The 16430-nt window shown below is 39.1% G+C and overlaps 1 protein-coding gene across 7 annotated transcripts in view; it reads right to left on the reverse strand.

Moving 5' to 3' along the window:
• The window catches only part of CCDC91 (coiled-coil domain containing 91), a gene marked incomplete at both ends in the record, with an annotated part of 275982 nt that overhangs the window by 246021 nt on the left and 13531 nt on the right, over positions 1-16430 (reverse strand). For 4 of the 7 annotated variants that reach the window (XM_080705457.1, XM_080705460.1, XM_080705462.1 and 1 more), the window contains one exon: positions 468-625. In XM_080705457.1, coding sequence (XP_080561583.1) covers positions 468-625 — 158 coding nt within the window. Of the gene's footprint in view, positions 1-467; positions 626-1453; positions 1473-16430 lie in introns of those variants that run through there. The other 3 variants (XM_080705461.1, XM_080705459.1, XM_080705458.1) reach the window with 3 other exon arrangements.

The raw sequence follows: 16430 nt of genomic DNA on the forward strand, positions 1-16430 counted from the left end.
TGCATGATTGTAATCACAGCATTTGGGAGGCTGAGACAGGAGGATCAGAGTTCACAGCCAGCCTCGGCTGCTTAGTGAGGCTCTTTGTAACTCCGTGAGACCCTGTTTCAAAATTAAAAATAAAGGATAGGTCAGGGGGTGTAGCTTGGAGGTGGAATGCCCCTGGGTTCCATCCCCAGTAGTACAAAATAAATAAAAAAATAACAAGACTTGAAATGCAAAGCTAAGTTAGTTTTAGTAAATGAGAGCCAAACCATATTTTGGAAAATAAAGCTACTTACTTACATTACAATTGTGCCACAAAATAATCAAATTATCTTGATTTTTAATTTTAAGTATTTGCTTCAAAATTAGAGTATCTACTGTAGAAATATTTAAAAAATAAGTTAAAATCATAAAAGCATCAATTAAACCAATATGCAATTTTTATGTATACACACTTCCTATTCCCATGTGCTTGTCCTTACCTGTGCTTTTGGCCCAGTTTGACTCAAGATACCGCTGTCTGCATGGACATTCTCTGGTGATGAAATGATGGCATCAGGAGAGAGGCAGCCAACTGAAGGAGATGAGTGATCATGGTCCAGAACAATCTCAGGAGCTGATGAAAGATGGACTCCAGATACTACAGAACAAAAAAAGCAACAACAAAGGATGGAATTATTAGAGGACACAGAGAGAGGACAGGCTGTGAGCAGACAGAGGGAAAGGGAAAAGGATGGATGATAAAAGCAATGAGATTGAAAATAATAGTCCTCAGGAACCATTATCTGAATACTTCAACTGATGTTTCTAAAATTAGCATGACATTTTCATATAAGACCCTGGCAATCAAAACAATTATATAATGCCTACCTACATGTGTATATACTAACATACTGCCATGAGTAGTGCATATCTAACTCATATGTTATATATTCATTCATTTAGTTCAGAAAAGTCCATATATTTGTGGGTCGGGTGGAGGAGACAACAGTGAGCAAGGCGGATGCACTCCTATACTCAATGACTTGAGGACCCCGTATGGAAGTCAATCAACTAAACAGTCATCACTCTGCAAAGAGAAAGACAGCTACTGTGACACAAAAGCCAAACTGTCTCTGTATTAAGTTCTTCTTTTGTAATGAACAAAAGATTTTTCATGCTAAAGTGAATTTTATTTCACTGGATTGTTTCTATAGACAAATAACATTGAAATACAATTTTATAAGTAGTTTTACAACAAACCATCATAATCTTGTGATGAGGTTTCACATTATAAGGTCATAAAAGCAAAGCTTATTGCCAGTATAAAAAAGGACAAAAATACTGATGAGGGCCTAATCAACACACTATATTTATATTAATTTTTAATGTTCTTTCAAAAATTCATAAAAATATGTGTGTTTTAAAATTTAAGTAAAGTAATGTTTAGCAATAACTCTTATGTGCTGACTTTCTAAATTATAAAGACCTTTATTCCACATGGGCATCAGTAGAAACGTCAGTGAAGTTCTACCATAAATTCAGGAAGGCAGCTCACAATGGAAATTGCATTTTTTCCTAGAAAGACATTTATAAGGTCATTAGGTATTAATAAACTAAAGATATATTGATTTTTTATTGGTATCTTAAGATATTATTTAATTACCTTACAGTTTTTTTATGTAGTGATACTATATTCAGGATATATATTATTTAATTACCTTACATATAGTTTTCTTATGTACCAATACTATATTCTATGTGCCATATCTGATAATTAAGAAATTATAGCTTAACAAATAGGTATTTATATTTTTAACTCAAATATAGAAACAAATTATAGTTTGAGTTTGTACTTGGTATATATTTTTCAAATGTTTTTTGCTGAAACGATCTTTACTATTATGCATGACAAGAAATTTTTCTGAAATGTTATATTTGAATTTCTAGTTCTTAATTATAATGTATAACAAAAATACTACTAGTGAACTTTCATCTGAAAATAAGTATTGCACAGTGAAAAGGAATACAGTCTTGTGATTTAAGAGAAACAATTCTGGAACCATATTACCATACCAGATGTACAACAAAGAGCAAATAAGTTACCTGTGCTTTAGCTTCCTTAACTATAAAATGGGCAGAGAGTTACTAATGGGGCTTTAAATTGTATAAAATATATAAAATGTTTAGCACAGTGGTGATATTACTTTCATTGCTATTTTAAAGATTCTTTAGTAAAATGTATTAAAGATTGCTTATTTCAGGGTATAAAGAATATTATGGCTTTAATCCTAGATTTAAAAGCCTCAGTAATATCACTATAACACTTAGATATTTTAATGTCTCTTTATGTTCATATTTGTAGCCATAATTCAGAAGATCATAGCATATTGTTCTAAGTTAAATTCTTATCCCGTATCATGAAATGTTCAAGTATATCACATTAGGGATAAAAAGAAGGAAAGCAAGTAGAATACATGAAGGGTGGGAGAGAAGAAAAGAGAAGGAAAAAGAGAAAGAAATGAAAAAGTCAGAGCCAGCACATGATGGTACATGACCATGATCCCAGTTCTTAGGAGGCTGAAACAAGAGAATCACAGAATCGAGGCCACTGGTGACTGCCCAAGTGACACCAGGACTTCCTAGCTTTTCACTTTAATAGTTTTACTGTTCTCTCTTTGTTTCCTTTACGGGCTCATACTCTATTAAACCTCAGCTTTTTCTTCCTATTCCTTCTGATTTCACTATACACAGTATTCTGAATTAGCACTTTCAAAACCCATTATATTAAATTACCACTTCTAAGATAATGACAACAAATTCACATATAGCACAAACTGATCTGCAGATCTCCAGATCTATCTACTCACCTTATTACCACACAGATCCATTTAGATGTTCAACAGGTACATTTAACTTAATTATCATTTTATATAAACCAGCTTTGCTTCATGTTTTCCTTCTCAAGTTAATCGTATCTCAATTAATACTGTTTCACAAGGGCAAAAACGATGCCACTCTTGGATGCTACCTTTACTCCAGTCGCTCTGTGCTGCCAACATTCCATGAATATGCCATGTTCTCAATACCTCTATGACCTCATAGTATTATTACCTGAGTACAAGACATAGGCACTGGAGTCAGAAATGGGTTCAAATATGAATAATAACCACTCACCTATTAGTTAGCCTTAGGTAAATTACATATATTCCTTTAAGCCACAGTTTCCTCTTCTGAAAAGAGTGAAATAATAGGTGCCTCAAGCCATGCTACACCACATAAGTGAAATGATGTAGATAAATCACTGAGTTCAGTGACAGGAACACAGCAGTAAAGAAATTGTCACTGATGTTACCTTTTGGCAACATTCAAAACAAGAGCTTATTCATCTTTTCACACACCCCATTACCGACCCAATCACAATATAATTTTAAATTCCAACAGTCTCTTAGGAATATTGCAGAATTTCTAAGAAATAATAGCAATGATACAATTACATTTCAGAATCTATGTTATATTTAAAGCAGTAATGAGAAAAAATTATATTCTTGAACATTTAAATCAATAAAAATCAATGAATTAAATTCCTAGGTGAAACTAAAAATGAACAAACTTAACAGAATAACTGATCTACATAATTATGTGAGACTACAATGCACCAATCAAAGTACATACATAAAAATCAAAATAAGAATATAAAGATAAAACAGATCTTCTTATTTTTTCACATTTGTGTGTTTGCTTGTTTGTTTTTGGTACTGAGGATTGAACCCAGTGGTGATCTGCCTCTGAACTACATCCCTAGCCCTCTTAATTTCTGGTTTTGAAAAAAGGTTTCACTAAATTCTTGAGGATCTCACTAAGTTGCTAAGGCTATCTTCCAACCTGTGATCCTCCTGTCTCAGTCTCTCAGGTACTGGAATTGTATGTATGTGCCACCTGACCCAGCTAATAAAGCTTTTGACTTCCTAAACCTAAACCATAACAAATGCTCTAATTAGAAGTTTTATAAAAGAGTTAAAAAAGGACAATTTCCCTGTCTAAAGATAATATTCTAGTGAATAATCATGTAAATAAGTCACTATAATAAATAATAAAAGTAGAAAATTAGGTATAAGATCATAAACAAATTGTGCTCATCTTTATTTTTCAAGAGAAACAAAATACTTCACACAAGGAATTGATCCTCATGTGGTTTCCAAGTAGAGGAAAGGTAAGAAAAAGAGAAAATGAAGAGTTAAGTAGCACCATCTCAGGCATATAATGTATACACATATATACACACTCCCTTCAGTTATATGTATGCATATATGTACTATCCCCTTCAATCAGGTATGTGTGTACATTCTTATCTGATCCTCACAATTCCTTTACAATCCTCTTCTGAGCAATTATCAGTTTGTACAGGTAAAGAAATAGGTACTTAAAGGCTAATTAAGTTGGCTAGAATCAAATACTTAATGATAGGATTCATATCCACCCTATATAATTCTTGCTATGAGTTTTCAGACAAAGAAAGCAACATATAAAAATCTCGAGTAATGAAACCACTGGATTGTTTAAGGGAACAGTAAGTACTGCATTTCGATATAACTGAAAAGTCAATGGCGCAAAAAGAATATGGTGATTATAGAAGCCCTGGTTACTTAGTGCCAAATAAAGAAAAAGACTGGAGAATAACTTAGAGTTATATGGCTTGCGCTCCTAGGAGAAGAGTGATTTCATTAAGTGAGAAAAATATTAGAATGCTGCAGGTTTGATAAGTAAAAGGAGAGACATATGTTCTAGACACTGTTACTTTAATGGCCATATGAACAAGTCACAAAACAAGAGCAAGAGGGCAGTTGAAAATGTTAAGTCTGAAGCTCTAAGGAAAGGTAAAAGTGACAGAACATATCTGAATATCTTCATTTAAAAGTTACTATTAGCCAGGCGTGGTGACACATGCTTGTAATACCACCATTTGAAAGGCTGAGACAGAAGGATCATTGGTTTGTGGACAGCCTCAGCTACATAGTAAGGCCCTTTGCAACTCAGTCAGATCCTGTTTCAAACTTAAAAAATATAAACATAGGGCTGGGGGTAGCTTGGAGGTAGAATTCCCCTAGGTTTCATCCCCGTACTGCTAAATAAATAAATAAATAAATAAATAAATAAATAAATGTTACTATCAGAGTGAAAAAAATAAAAAAGTCCAAGACAGAACACTCAAAACCAACTTTTAAACAGACTAAGAAAAGATCAAGTGAAGAAACTCAAAGGCAAGATCAGAGAAGTAAGAAAAAACCCAGGGTCTGCAGTGTCATAACTGACGACCTACAAGAGAAGAGCTAACAGCACAAAATACTGCAGATTAAAAAAAAAGTCCCTTCCTGATTTGTCTGAGAATGGAGATGCTGACTGGAGTGGCTGCAGAAAGCACAAAGGACAGGCATTTAAACTTGGCCTTGTAAACAGTATGGAGGATCCTCAGAAGAATGGGAACGAACTTACTATATGATCCAGCAAAAGTACTTCTGAGTATCTATCCAAAGAATGGAAAACAAACTACCAAACCAATGCATGCATATCTATGTTCACAGCTACACAATTCTCCATTGGCAAACTACAGAACCAGCCAAGATGTCCATCAACAGATGAATGGATTACAAAACTGTGGAATATGTACACAATAGAATTTTAGTCAGCTATTAAAAAAAACACAATTACATCATTTACAAGGAAATGGATGGATCTGGATAACAATATGCTAAGTGAGATTAGTCATCTACAAAAACTAAGAAATCGGATCCTCTCCCTAATATGTAGAAGCTAGGGAGAAAATGGGTCATAGGAGGAACTCTAGAGGAAAAAGGAGATACTATAGATGAGAAAATAAGGCAACCTAAATGAGGGGACAAGAGGGGGAAAGAGGGAAATTCTCTAATGCACATGATATACATTAACAAACATATCAATCAGTAACCCAAATATGAGACGAAGGAAGGGGGAGGGAATGGGATGAGAAGTAAGTAATTGGGTGATGTGTGCATGTATGTCTCTATCATCTTGTACCCCATTAAGATGCATAAGGCACCAATAAAATTTTTTAAAAATAAATAAACTAGGACTTGAAGGAAGGGCACAATTTGCATATGCATAAATGGGAGAATGTATTCTGGCAGGAGAGTAAAACTGGAACAAAGAACCCTCAGTAGGACATGCAGAAGATATGCTGAGAAAAGCCAGGTACCTTCAGCTTTGTGGAGCCACCAGTATGGCAAGGGTGATAGTGAGTGGAAAGGCTACATAACTAACCCAATATTAGATCACAGAATCCTAAGTGAAAAAAACTGAGGGCTTGAGCCAGGCATGGTGGCACATGCTTGTAAGCCCACCATTTGGGAGGCTGAGACAGGAGGATTACGGTTCGCAAACAGCCTCAGCTACTTAGTGAGGCCCTCTGCAACTCAGTGAGACCCTGTTTCAAAATAAATAATAAAAAATTGAGCAGGGGGTGGAGCTCAGAGGTCAAATGCCTCTGGGTTCCATCCCCAGCCTGGCAAAAAAAAAAAAAAAACTGAGGGTATGGAACACCTTTATATAATGAAACCATGTAGAGAATGAATGAAAAGGCAAAGAAATCAGTAAAAATTAGTACAACAATATCCCAGATGAGCTGGGCGTGGTGGCACATGATTGTACCCTCAGCATTAAGGAGGCTGAGACAGGAGGATCCAGGTTCGCGGACAGCCTTTGCTAATTAGTGAGGCCCTTTGCAACTCAGTGAGACCCTGTTTCAAAATAAAGAATAAAAAATAGGGCTGGGCTTGTAATACCAGAATTTGAGAGGCTGAGACAGGAGGAACGCAGTTAGCAGACAGCCTCAGCTATTTAGTGAGGCCCTTTGCAACCCAGTGAGACCCTGTTCAAAATAAAGAATAAAAAATAGGGCTGGGGGAGTAGCTTGGAAATAGAATGACACTGGGTTCAATCCCCAGCACCACACACACACACACACACACACACACACACACACACAAAATAGGATTGAATGTGTAGCTCAGAGGTAGAATGCCCCTGGGTTCCATCCCCAATACCCAAAAAAAAAAAAAAATGAATAAAAATAAAAAATCCCAGATGAAATGTTACATAAATCTGAACTTACAAGAAAGCTCATATAAGAAATAGAAAAAGTTGACTAATAGTACTAACTACTGCAGCTATATTCAACTTTTACTAAAGTTAAATAACTGAATTAACCAAGAGGCAAAGCAATTCAAGACAAAGATACAAAAAAGATCATTTGAGCTGCCTAAAACTGATAATCATCATTTAAAAAAATATTTAGCTGAGGTAGTTCCTACAGAACTTAACATGAGCATTAAAAATTTTCAGTATCATAATGTCACTTATAAATAGTTGAAATTTTCATTGACAATTAAAAAGGTTAGTAGTTTATCTTTATAAAAATATATTGAAGCATAAAGGCTTTTTCAATTTCACAACATAAATTTTTTTAATATTTTATTGGTGCACTGTATTCATACATCATAGTGGGATACAAACTTTTGTAGACATACATGCACACATCGCCCAGTCAGCCCCCACCAGATCCCCACCCCATTCCCTCCCCATCCCTCCTTCCCATGCTTGGCTTAGTGGTTGACATCTAGTATTATAGCAATTTATCCAAAATAAAAATGATAATCTCACATAAGAGTTTCATTTGTCTGATACCATGCTTTTGATAATTTAAAGATAACATTTCAATATTTCTTTTTGCTTTCATTCTTACCAGAGAATATTTTTTTTCTTTTCTTTTTTTAGGTGAAACTATCATATATATTTATATATTTATTTTTCAGAAAAAAATCTATCCTAATATGGAATATGGACTCTAGATACCCAAAACGATCTTGAAAAAGAACAAAGCTAGAAGATATATATTTTCTGATTTCAAACCATATAAAGCTACAATAATTGAAACAGTGTAGTACTGTTATAAAGGCAGATATATAAACCACTGGAGTTAAATAAAAGCCTAGAGATACATTCTTCCATATATTGTCAAGGTATTTTTGACAAGGTTTCCACGAACATTGGGCGGGGGAAATAATAATCTTTTAACTAAATATTGTTGAAAAATAATAATTACATGAAAAAGAATAAAACTGGACCCTTACATAAACCCATATACAAATATTAACTCAAAATAGATAAAAAAAAAAACCTAAATATAAATCTTAAGACTATAAACTTTTAAAAGAAAATCTGGGTCATAAAACCTCACAACATTGAAATTGGCAGTGATTTCTTGGATGTGATTTCAATAGCACAGGCAACAGAAGGGTATACAAACTCCCTAAAAAATGAAATATTGTATATCCAAAGACAATGTAAACAGAGCTAAAAGTTACTGATAGAATGGGAAAAAATATTTCCAAATGCTATATCTGAAGGTATATTAATATTCCAAATAGAAATCCTAAAAATTAGCAACAATAAAAGCAAACAATACCATTTAGAGATAGGTATAAGACTAACATAATGACTCTCGACAGATAACTAATCTTAGTTGTCTGTTGGATGGAAAATCTTGTTTCTCTGGTTCTGGTGTGTGTTACCTATTTCTTCTTTGTAGTTAATCTCTTTGAGTATATCCTCTAGTGCTGGTTTTGAAGAAATAAATTCCTTCAGTTTCTGTTTGTCATGGAAGCTTCTTATTTCTCCATCTAATTTGATAGAAAGTTTTGCTGGGTAGGAAACTTGGGGCTGGAAGTTGTTTTCTTTCAGAGTTTGGAATATGTTACTCCAAGCCCTTCTGGTTCTCATGACTTGGTTTGGGAAGTCTGGAGTGATTCTAATTGGTTTGCCTCTGAATGTCACTTGGCCCTTTGTTTTTGTTGCCTTTAAGATTCTCTGCTTGGCTTCCACAGTGGTCGTTTTGACAATTACGTGGCGTGGGGATGCTCTTCTCCGATGCTGTCTAAAGGGAGTTCTATAAGTTTCCTGGACCTGTGTATTGACCTCTTGCTCTATGTTTGGAAAATTTTCTATTACTTCCTTGAAGAGATTGTTGATCCCTTTGGTTTCACCTTCTTTTCCGTCCTCTATTCCAATTATTCTTAGGTTAGCTCTCTTAAAATGGGCCCATATTTCTTCAAGGTCAGATTCCTGTTGTCGGATATTTTTTTCTAGATTAGAAACTATTCGTTCATTTTTGGATTGATCATCTTCTAGGAGCGAGATTCTATTCTCCATGTGGTCTAATCGGTTGTTTGTACTTTGAATTGAGGCCTTTACTTCATTAATTGCATCCTTTATCTCTTTTTGGCTCTCTCTGAATTCTTTTGGAAACACCTCTATTATTTCTACAGTTATTTTCCTGATTTGATCTTCTAGAAATCTCTGAATTTTTGTTTTATCGGGTTCTGATGTTGTGGGGTTGTGGGCATTCATTGCTCCACTGTTATTCCTCTTTCCCATGATTTGGGAAGTTTGTGCCTTCTCTGGGTTCTTCCCTTGGGTCACTACAACTTCACTTAAGGTGCTCTGGATCTCGAGTCTGTGGTATCTCAGACCCCACTACTCCTTTACTGGGTTGTATCTCAGAATCTCAGACCCAGGGAGTCGATAGAGGCTGCTTTAGACTATGGGGGGGGTGCCAGGTTGAGCGTTCTCCTATGGTGTGATATCTCTGCCACCACCACTCCCCCACTGGGTTAAGTCCCTGGGAGTCAGTACTGGGATTTCTCCTCTGGGGCCCGCAGTTTGACTCACTGTTGTTGAGTATGCAGATGGAGCTGTAGTGAACTCGGTGAATTCGCTGCGGCTGCTGCTGGTGGCAATATGGCATCGCTGCCACGCCCTTGGCCGTGAGGCTGGCGTATTTCTTCTCTGGTTTTGAGCTCTGTTCTGAGTCCCTGCAGCGTGCGCTGAGCCCAGCCACTGAGAGCTTTAGATGCTCCCTGCTTCGAAAAATCTGCCGAATCCAGCCTGGCTGTTCAGCAGCGGCTTACCTCGACTAGCTGTCTGCCGCTCCTCTCTGGAGCCTGGTGGGCTGTTGAGTGCATTCCTCTGGAGCCATCTGGGGAACTCGCCGCTGCCGCCGACAGTAAGGCTCTGCTGCCGTGTCCTCGGCCGTGAGGCCGGCATATTTCCTCTGTGGCTCTGAGCTCCATTCTGAGAACCCCTCCTCTCTGTGGCTGGTGATTTTTTTCTTTCTCTGGTGATGGTGTTTTCTGGCTATGAAAGGTGCTGATTTTGTGGTAATAGAGTTTGGTTGTTGGGGCTTTTCTCGGTCGCCATCTTCCCATAAGTCCCCCACATAAATTTTAATGTCCATTTTATATGGCCTTACATAGAAATGTTACTATTACCCATAAATATATCACTATAAATTATGGGCTTCTGAAATAGCTTCAGTTAGCCATTAGTATATCTCTGAATTTTTATTTTCTATAAATCTTAACAAGTAAGCAAAACATACTTATAAAATTAAAATTCTAAAACTTGTAAAAGCTTAAACTTCTCTAAACTGTATACATAGTCACTGTATTATACGCATAATAGCTAAAGACCTTTAAAATACACATATAATTTTTTAACAGATAAACACAAAAGTTTATACTATGGATTTGACTATTATATTAGATTTTTTGTTATCCTACAAAAAAAGTTTTGACTTATTTTTGAAATAGGCAAAACAATACTTTTGTAAATTGATTACAATTTTTTTAATTCAAATATAGAAAAATCACTGTCCTTAAAAAAAAAATAGGCCTGGGGGTATAGCTCAGAGGTGAAATGTGCCTGGGTTCCATCCCAAATACCTCAAAAAAATAAAACATGTATATATGCATGTACACTCAAACGCACGCACATATACACCCACACATATATACATACTCAGGGACAGTCTGCCTCCAAACTATATTTCCAACATTTTTTTTCTTTTATTTTTTATTTTTTTAATTTATTTTTATTGGTGCACTGTAATCATACATCACATTGGAGTACAAGACTTGAGAGGATATACAAGCACACATCATCCAGTTAGCCCTCATCCAGCCCCATCCCATCCCCCCCCCTCGATCCCATGCTTGTTTGGTGATTAACTTTGATACATATGTTTATGTACCTCCTGCTTTTTAAAGAGGCTCCATCCTACCCTAATCCATACCCTCTGATTGGTCACCTTAATTGCTTCACTATAGGGCCCTTTCTATAGCTCGACTTCTTCCTGTTGCCCCTTTCCTCCTAGTTATTGCTGATTAGGGGAAGCATGTGGTTTTAATTTTCTGGGATATTTCTCTGTGCATGCCACGTTTCAAATACCGATCCCACTCTTGATGGCCCCAGTTGTGGCCTGGCTACCCAGTGGACTCATCCAGACCTCGCTGGCTCAAGCAGCGGCCTTGCCTCATGGAAGGACCCGATTCTGGTCTCGCTGGCCCAGACACTGACCTAAACCCTCAGTTGGCTCTGATCCCGGCCTTGGAGGCCCCAGCACCAGTCTTCCTCACAGCAGGATCTGATGCTAGCCAATGGCCCCAGCATCGGCCTAACCCCTCAGCAGGCTCCGATCCAGGCCTTGGAGGCCTCTGTAGCAGCCTTGCTTCACGTAAGGCTCCAATGCCGGCCACTGGCCTCGGCACTGGCCTAACCCCTCGGCAGGCTCCTATCCTGGCCTCCGAGACCCCGGCACAGGCCTTGCCTCACGGCAGGCTCCGATCCCAGCCTCGCTGGCCCTGGCACCGGCCTGACCCCTCGGCAGGCTCCGATCCTGGCCTCGGAGGCCCCAGCACGGGCCTTGTCTCACGGCAGGCTCCGAAGCCGGCCTCGCTAGCTCCAGCACCCGCCTAACCCCTCAGCAGGCTCCAATCCCGGCCTCAGAGGCCTCAATAGCGGCCTTGCCTCACAAAAGGCTCCGATGCCGGCTGCTGGCTCCGGCACCAGCCTAACCCCTCAGCAGGCTCTGATCCCGGCCTGGGAGGCTCCAGCACCGGCCTTGCCTCACGGCAGGCTCCGATCCTGGCCACACTGGCCCTGTCACCGGCCTGACCCCTCGGCAGGCTCTGATCCCGGCCTCAGAGGCCCCAGCACCGGCCTTGCCTCACGGCAGGCTCCAATCCCAGCCACGCTGGCCCTGGCACCGACCTGACCCCTCGGCAGGCTCCAATCCCAGCCTCGGAGGCCCCAGCACCGGCCTTGCCTCATGGCAGGCTCCAATCCTAGCCTCGGAGGCCTCAATAATGGCCTTGCTTCACGGAAGGCTCCAATGCCGGCCGCTGGCCCCGGCACCAGCCTAACCCCTGAGCTGGCTCTGATCCCGGCCTCTGAGGTTCCAGCACCGGCCTTGCCTCACGACAGGCTCCAATCCCAGCTTTACTGTGTCCGTCGCCGGCCTCACCCTTCGGCAGGCTCTAATCTGAGCACCCTCTTTGCCCAACCATTTGTCCCACGTTCTCGAGGGTGCGTGGTGGTAGCATTCTGCCTCTGGGGTCATTACTTCAAAGGTTCCAGGTGTAATGCATCAGATCTCTGCCTCCCCTGAGTACTGGCCACTGCCATTGCCACTGCCTCACCATTTCAAATCTTTCTTAAGCTCTTTTTCCACTCTGAATGTTGTCCAGTCTTCCTAAGCATGCGCAACGGTAGCATTCGACCTTTGGTGTAATTTCTCCAAAAAAATAAATAAATAAATAAGGTTGGTAGACTCCGATTTCTGCTTCTCCTGAATACAAGTCTCCACTGCCAACATAGAGACTGCTTTCAGCACCGCCTTTCTCCTTGGTCTCCGCTAAAGTCTCTCTCCTTACAGGTGATGTCCAAGATTCTTAACAATGTAGAGAAGAAGCAGTCCTCCTTAGTGGGGAATTTTTCCAATAATTCCAGTTCATTTGGATAAGTTTTTTCTGCATCTCCAGTATGCTGGCATCCACCACGGCCTCCTTGACCCTTCTCCGATATTTTCCTTTTTTCTTTTTCTTTTCCTTTTTTACAGGGTCCTTCCAGGTTGAAAGGGGGTCGCCTGGGGTGCCCCACCAGCGCCTGCCCACCCGCCCAGGGTCGTGGCCAGAGACCCGGACACAGGGTCCTTCCAGGTGGGGAGGGGTCAGCTAGGGGTGCCCCGCGAACGCCTGCCCACCCTCCCAGGGTCGGAGCAAGAGGCCCGGACCACAGGGTCCTTCTGGGTGGAAAGGGGGTCGCCGAAGGGTGCCCCGCTAGCGCCTGCCCACCCGCCCAGTGTCAGGGCCAGAGGCCCCTCCAACATTTTTTTTTAATAGGGTCTTGCTGAGTTGCTGAGGCTGCCCTCGAACCTGCAGTCCTCCTGTCTTAGCTACACAAGTGCTAGGCTTATAAGAGTGCACCATCACACCTGGTTGGCAACATCATTTTTAATCAAGTAGATAAAATATCCCAATGAAGATACAATATTTTAAAAAGTATTAAAGTACAAAAATGGATTAGAAGTAGAAAAAATGTAATTATCAAAATCTAGCATGAAAGAGACACAGATGCTTCTTCATCTTTCCTATTTTTTTTTTTTTTTTTTACTTTCGACAACATTAACCAGGCATCAATTAGCAGACTACATGGATTAGAGGGGTACTTGTTTATTAATTTGTTTTAATCTCAAAATTGCTGCTTCCAAAAATATAGATGACTAGGGATCTGTCTAAAACATCCATAGAAAGCAATTAGAAATACAAAATGATATAAAAATTAATTTATCTAAAGATTTATCAAAATAATACAAAATATTCAGGCAAAAGCAAAGTAAAGGAATCAACAAAGAGATGAAAAACCTTTTGCCTGAACATCATTACCAAACCTCTTAAACATCAGCTTGATTTTCAGGACATCTGAAAACCAAAGACAAGTTCAAGACCTCCTCTAGTTTCCTACCTCATCAGCAAGAAAACAAAAGATTTTATTATTAAATATTACTTAAGAACCAAACACATTATGTATAATCAACGGGTTATGTGCATAACTGTTTCAATCTAAAAACATTTATCTAGTATGATTCTACTATATACAAGAAAAAAGAATGAATACTGAAAAAGCAAATATGCTTTACTGTCAGTCTTTAACTTCCTAGATCAGCCTTACCATATGTACTTGCTCTACATATGGATTCCATGCTCCTGAACCACCTTTTATCAGAATCTCTGTGCAAGGCCCCAACACCTGTGTTTTCAAGGTCACTGAAAACCTGGAAAGTCTGGAGAAATATTACTCACATATACTTACACAAAATAAAGTTTAGAAAACTTAGACATTTTGGCTACAGATTGAGCCTATGCTACTAAACACATTTCAAATGAGGGGAAAAAAATCTAGGACCACAAGTAACTATATTCTCAAGATAAAAGTACACCAAAAAGAACATGTTCATCTCTAAAGGTGACAATGAAAATGTCCTACATCTAACAGTGCACTGGGACAGTAAAGGGCAGAGGAAAGGAGGAAAAGAGGAAGACGGAGAGAGAAAGGAAAAATAGAAGGGAAGATAAAAGATGTTCTAATTATGAGTGCATCTAGCAACATGATCTTAAAATAGAGTGAAAAAAGAAAGGAAGGAGAGGGAGGCATGGAGGAAAGAAAATTGAAAGCCCAGCATGGTGGTACACACTTAAAATCCTAATAGTTAGTAAGCTGAGACACAAGGATCACAGGATAAAGGCCAGACTCAGCTACTTATTGAGGTCTTCTGCAACTTAGTGAGACACTGATTCAAAATAAAGAATAAAAACTAGAGCTGAGGGTATAGCTCAAAGGTAGAATGCCCCCTGGGTTCAACCCCCAGTACCACAAAAAAAGAAAAACAAAATTGAAATTAGGGACACAAGCTGGCCATGGTAGCACATGCCTGTAATCCTAGTACTTGGGAGGCTGAGACAGGAGGATCATAGGTTTTAGGCTATCCTCAACAATTCTACAAGGCCCTCAGCAACTTAGGTGAGACCCTGTTTCAAAATAAAAAATAAAATATGGCTGGGATAGAGTTCAGAGATAAATTAGAGTCCCAGAAGGAAAGATAAACTAAAACAAAACCAATTTTGGTAAATACTATCACTGAGAATTTTCAAAAGTAGTAAAACTTTCCATAATTGATGTATTTGGCTTCATGAACTGTTGGTCTTCTTCAATTTGTATGGTTCAACCAAAATAATAATAATAATAGCTACAACCCTTTAGTACTTAATGCAAAAATTACAAAAAATAGAATATCATTAAAATAGCTCAAAATTACAATTTCTAAAATTATAGTTAAATATTATTTTTCATATACTATTCTGCAGTCTAAAAAATTTTTTAAATCCCAAATGTTTCTAAACCTTAAAATCAAATGCCACAAACATCCCACAAACATCCCACATGTAGTGATACTGTGTCCTATCCCTCTGGGTACCACTTAGAGATACAGAAGTGTCAGAGTGGATGTAGGACAAAGATCCTGGAAACATGTGGAGGAAACACAATCTCAGCTTTGACTTGGGTAATGACCAGGGAGGTGAAGAGAAGCAAGAAGAGCCCCATGTTTAATAGAACTTAAAGGTTATAGAGCTTTTTGATGGAGGGGTGTGGAATAGATAATCACAAGGAGAGAAAAGGAACAGAAAAAGATGAGAGGATTCCAGAACCTCAAGAAAGCATGGCATCCCCAAAGAGGAAGCACCAGAAACACACAGGAGAAGGACAACAAGAGCCTGAAGATACTGTGTGAGGTAAAATGCTAAGGCTTGGAACACAGCTAAGAAGTGTGTGAAAACTCAACTGAGTAAGCACAGAGTGTGCACTAACTTAACACCACACTAGCAACAATGATACTCACTGGGAGCAGCAGTGCAGAGGCATGAAGTCACAAGAGAGCAGGTCCTATCAATCACAGCCTTGGCCCCGCTGCCCTGCAAGTCTCACGCTCCTACAGGCCCCTCAGTCCTCTCTCTGGCTACTTGCGGAAATCTTGGTTTCCATCTTCAGCCAAGCTTTTGAAAATCCAACTCAAGAATTTCAAGAAAAAAAGAGGGGACCAGGGGGACTATGAGAGACTGTTCTGTCTGCTCCAGGTCTGGCTTTGGTCTCTGAACTCCACCACACTGGAGATTTAGGTCAGACTTGACATATTCCTTAGTTTCCTTTAGTACTGTACATTCCGTCCTTATATCTACAACCTAATCTCCCCTCCATTTCTCATGCCACCCTAAGTGAACAGTATTAGTGAACACACAATCAGAGTGGCAAGCATAAAGAATCAAATAACAACAAATGCTGGTGAGGATGTGGGGAAAGAAGAACTCTTTTACACTGTTGGGAGTGTAAACTAGTTCAGCCACTATGGAGATCAGTGTGGAGATTCCTTAGAAAACTGGGAATGGATCCACCATATGATCCAGCTCTACCATTCCTGGGTATTTTTCCAAAAGGGTTGAAATCAGAGAACTACAGCAACATATACGTATATTCATAGCAGT

This window comes from Muscardinus avellanarius (assembly GCF_963383645.1).
Source record: "Muscardinus avellanarius genome assembly, chromosome: 11".
In the NCBI taxonomy this organism is placed as follows: Eukaryota; Metazoa; Chordata; class Mammalia; order Rodentia; family Gliridae; genus Muscardinus; species Muscardinus avellanarius.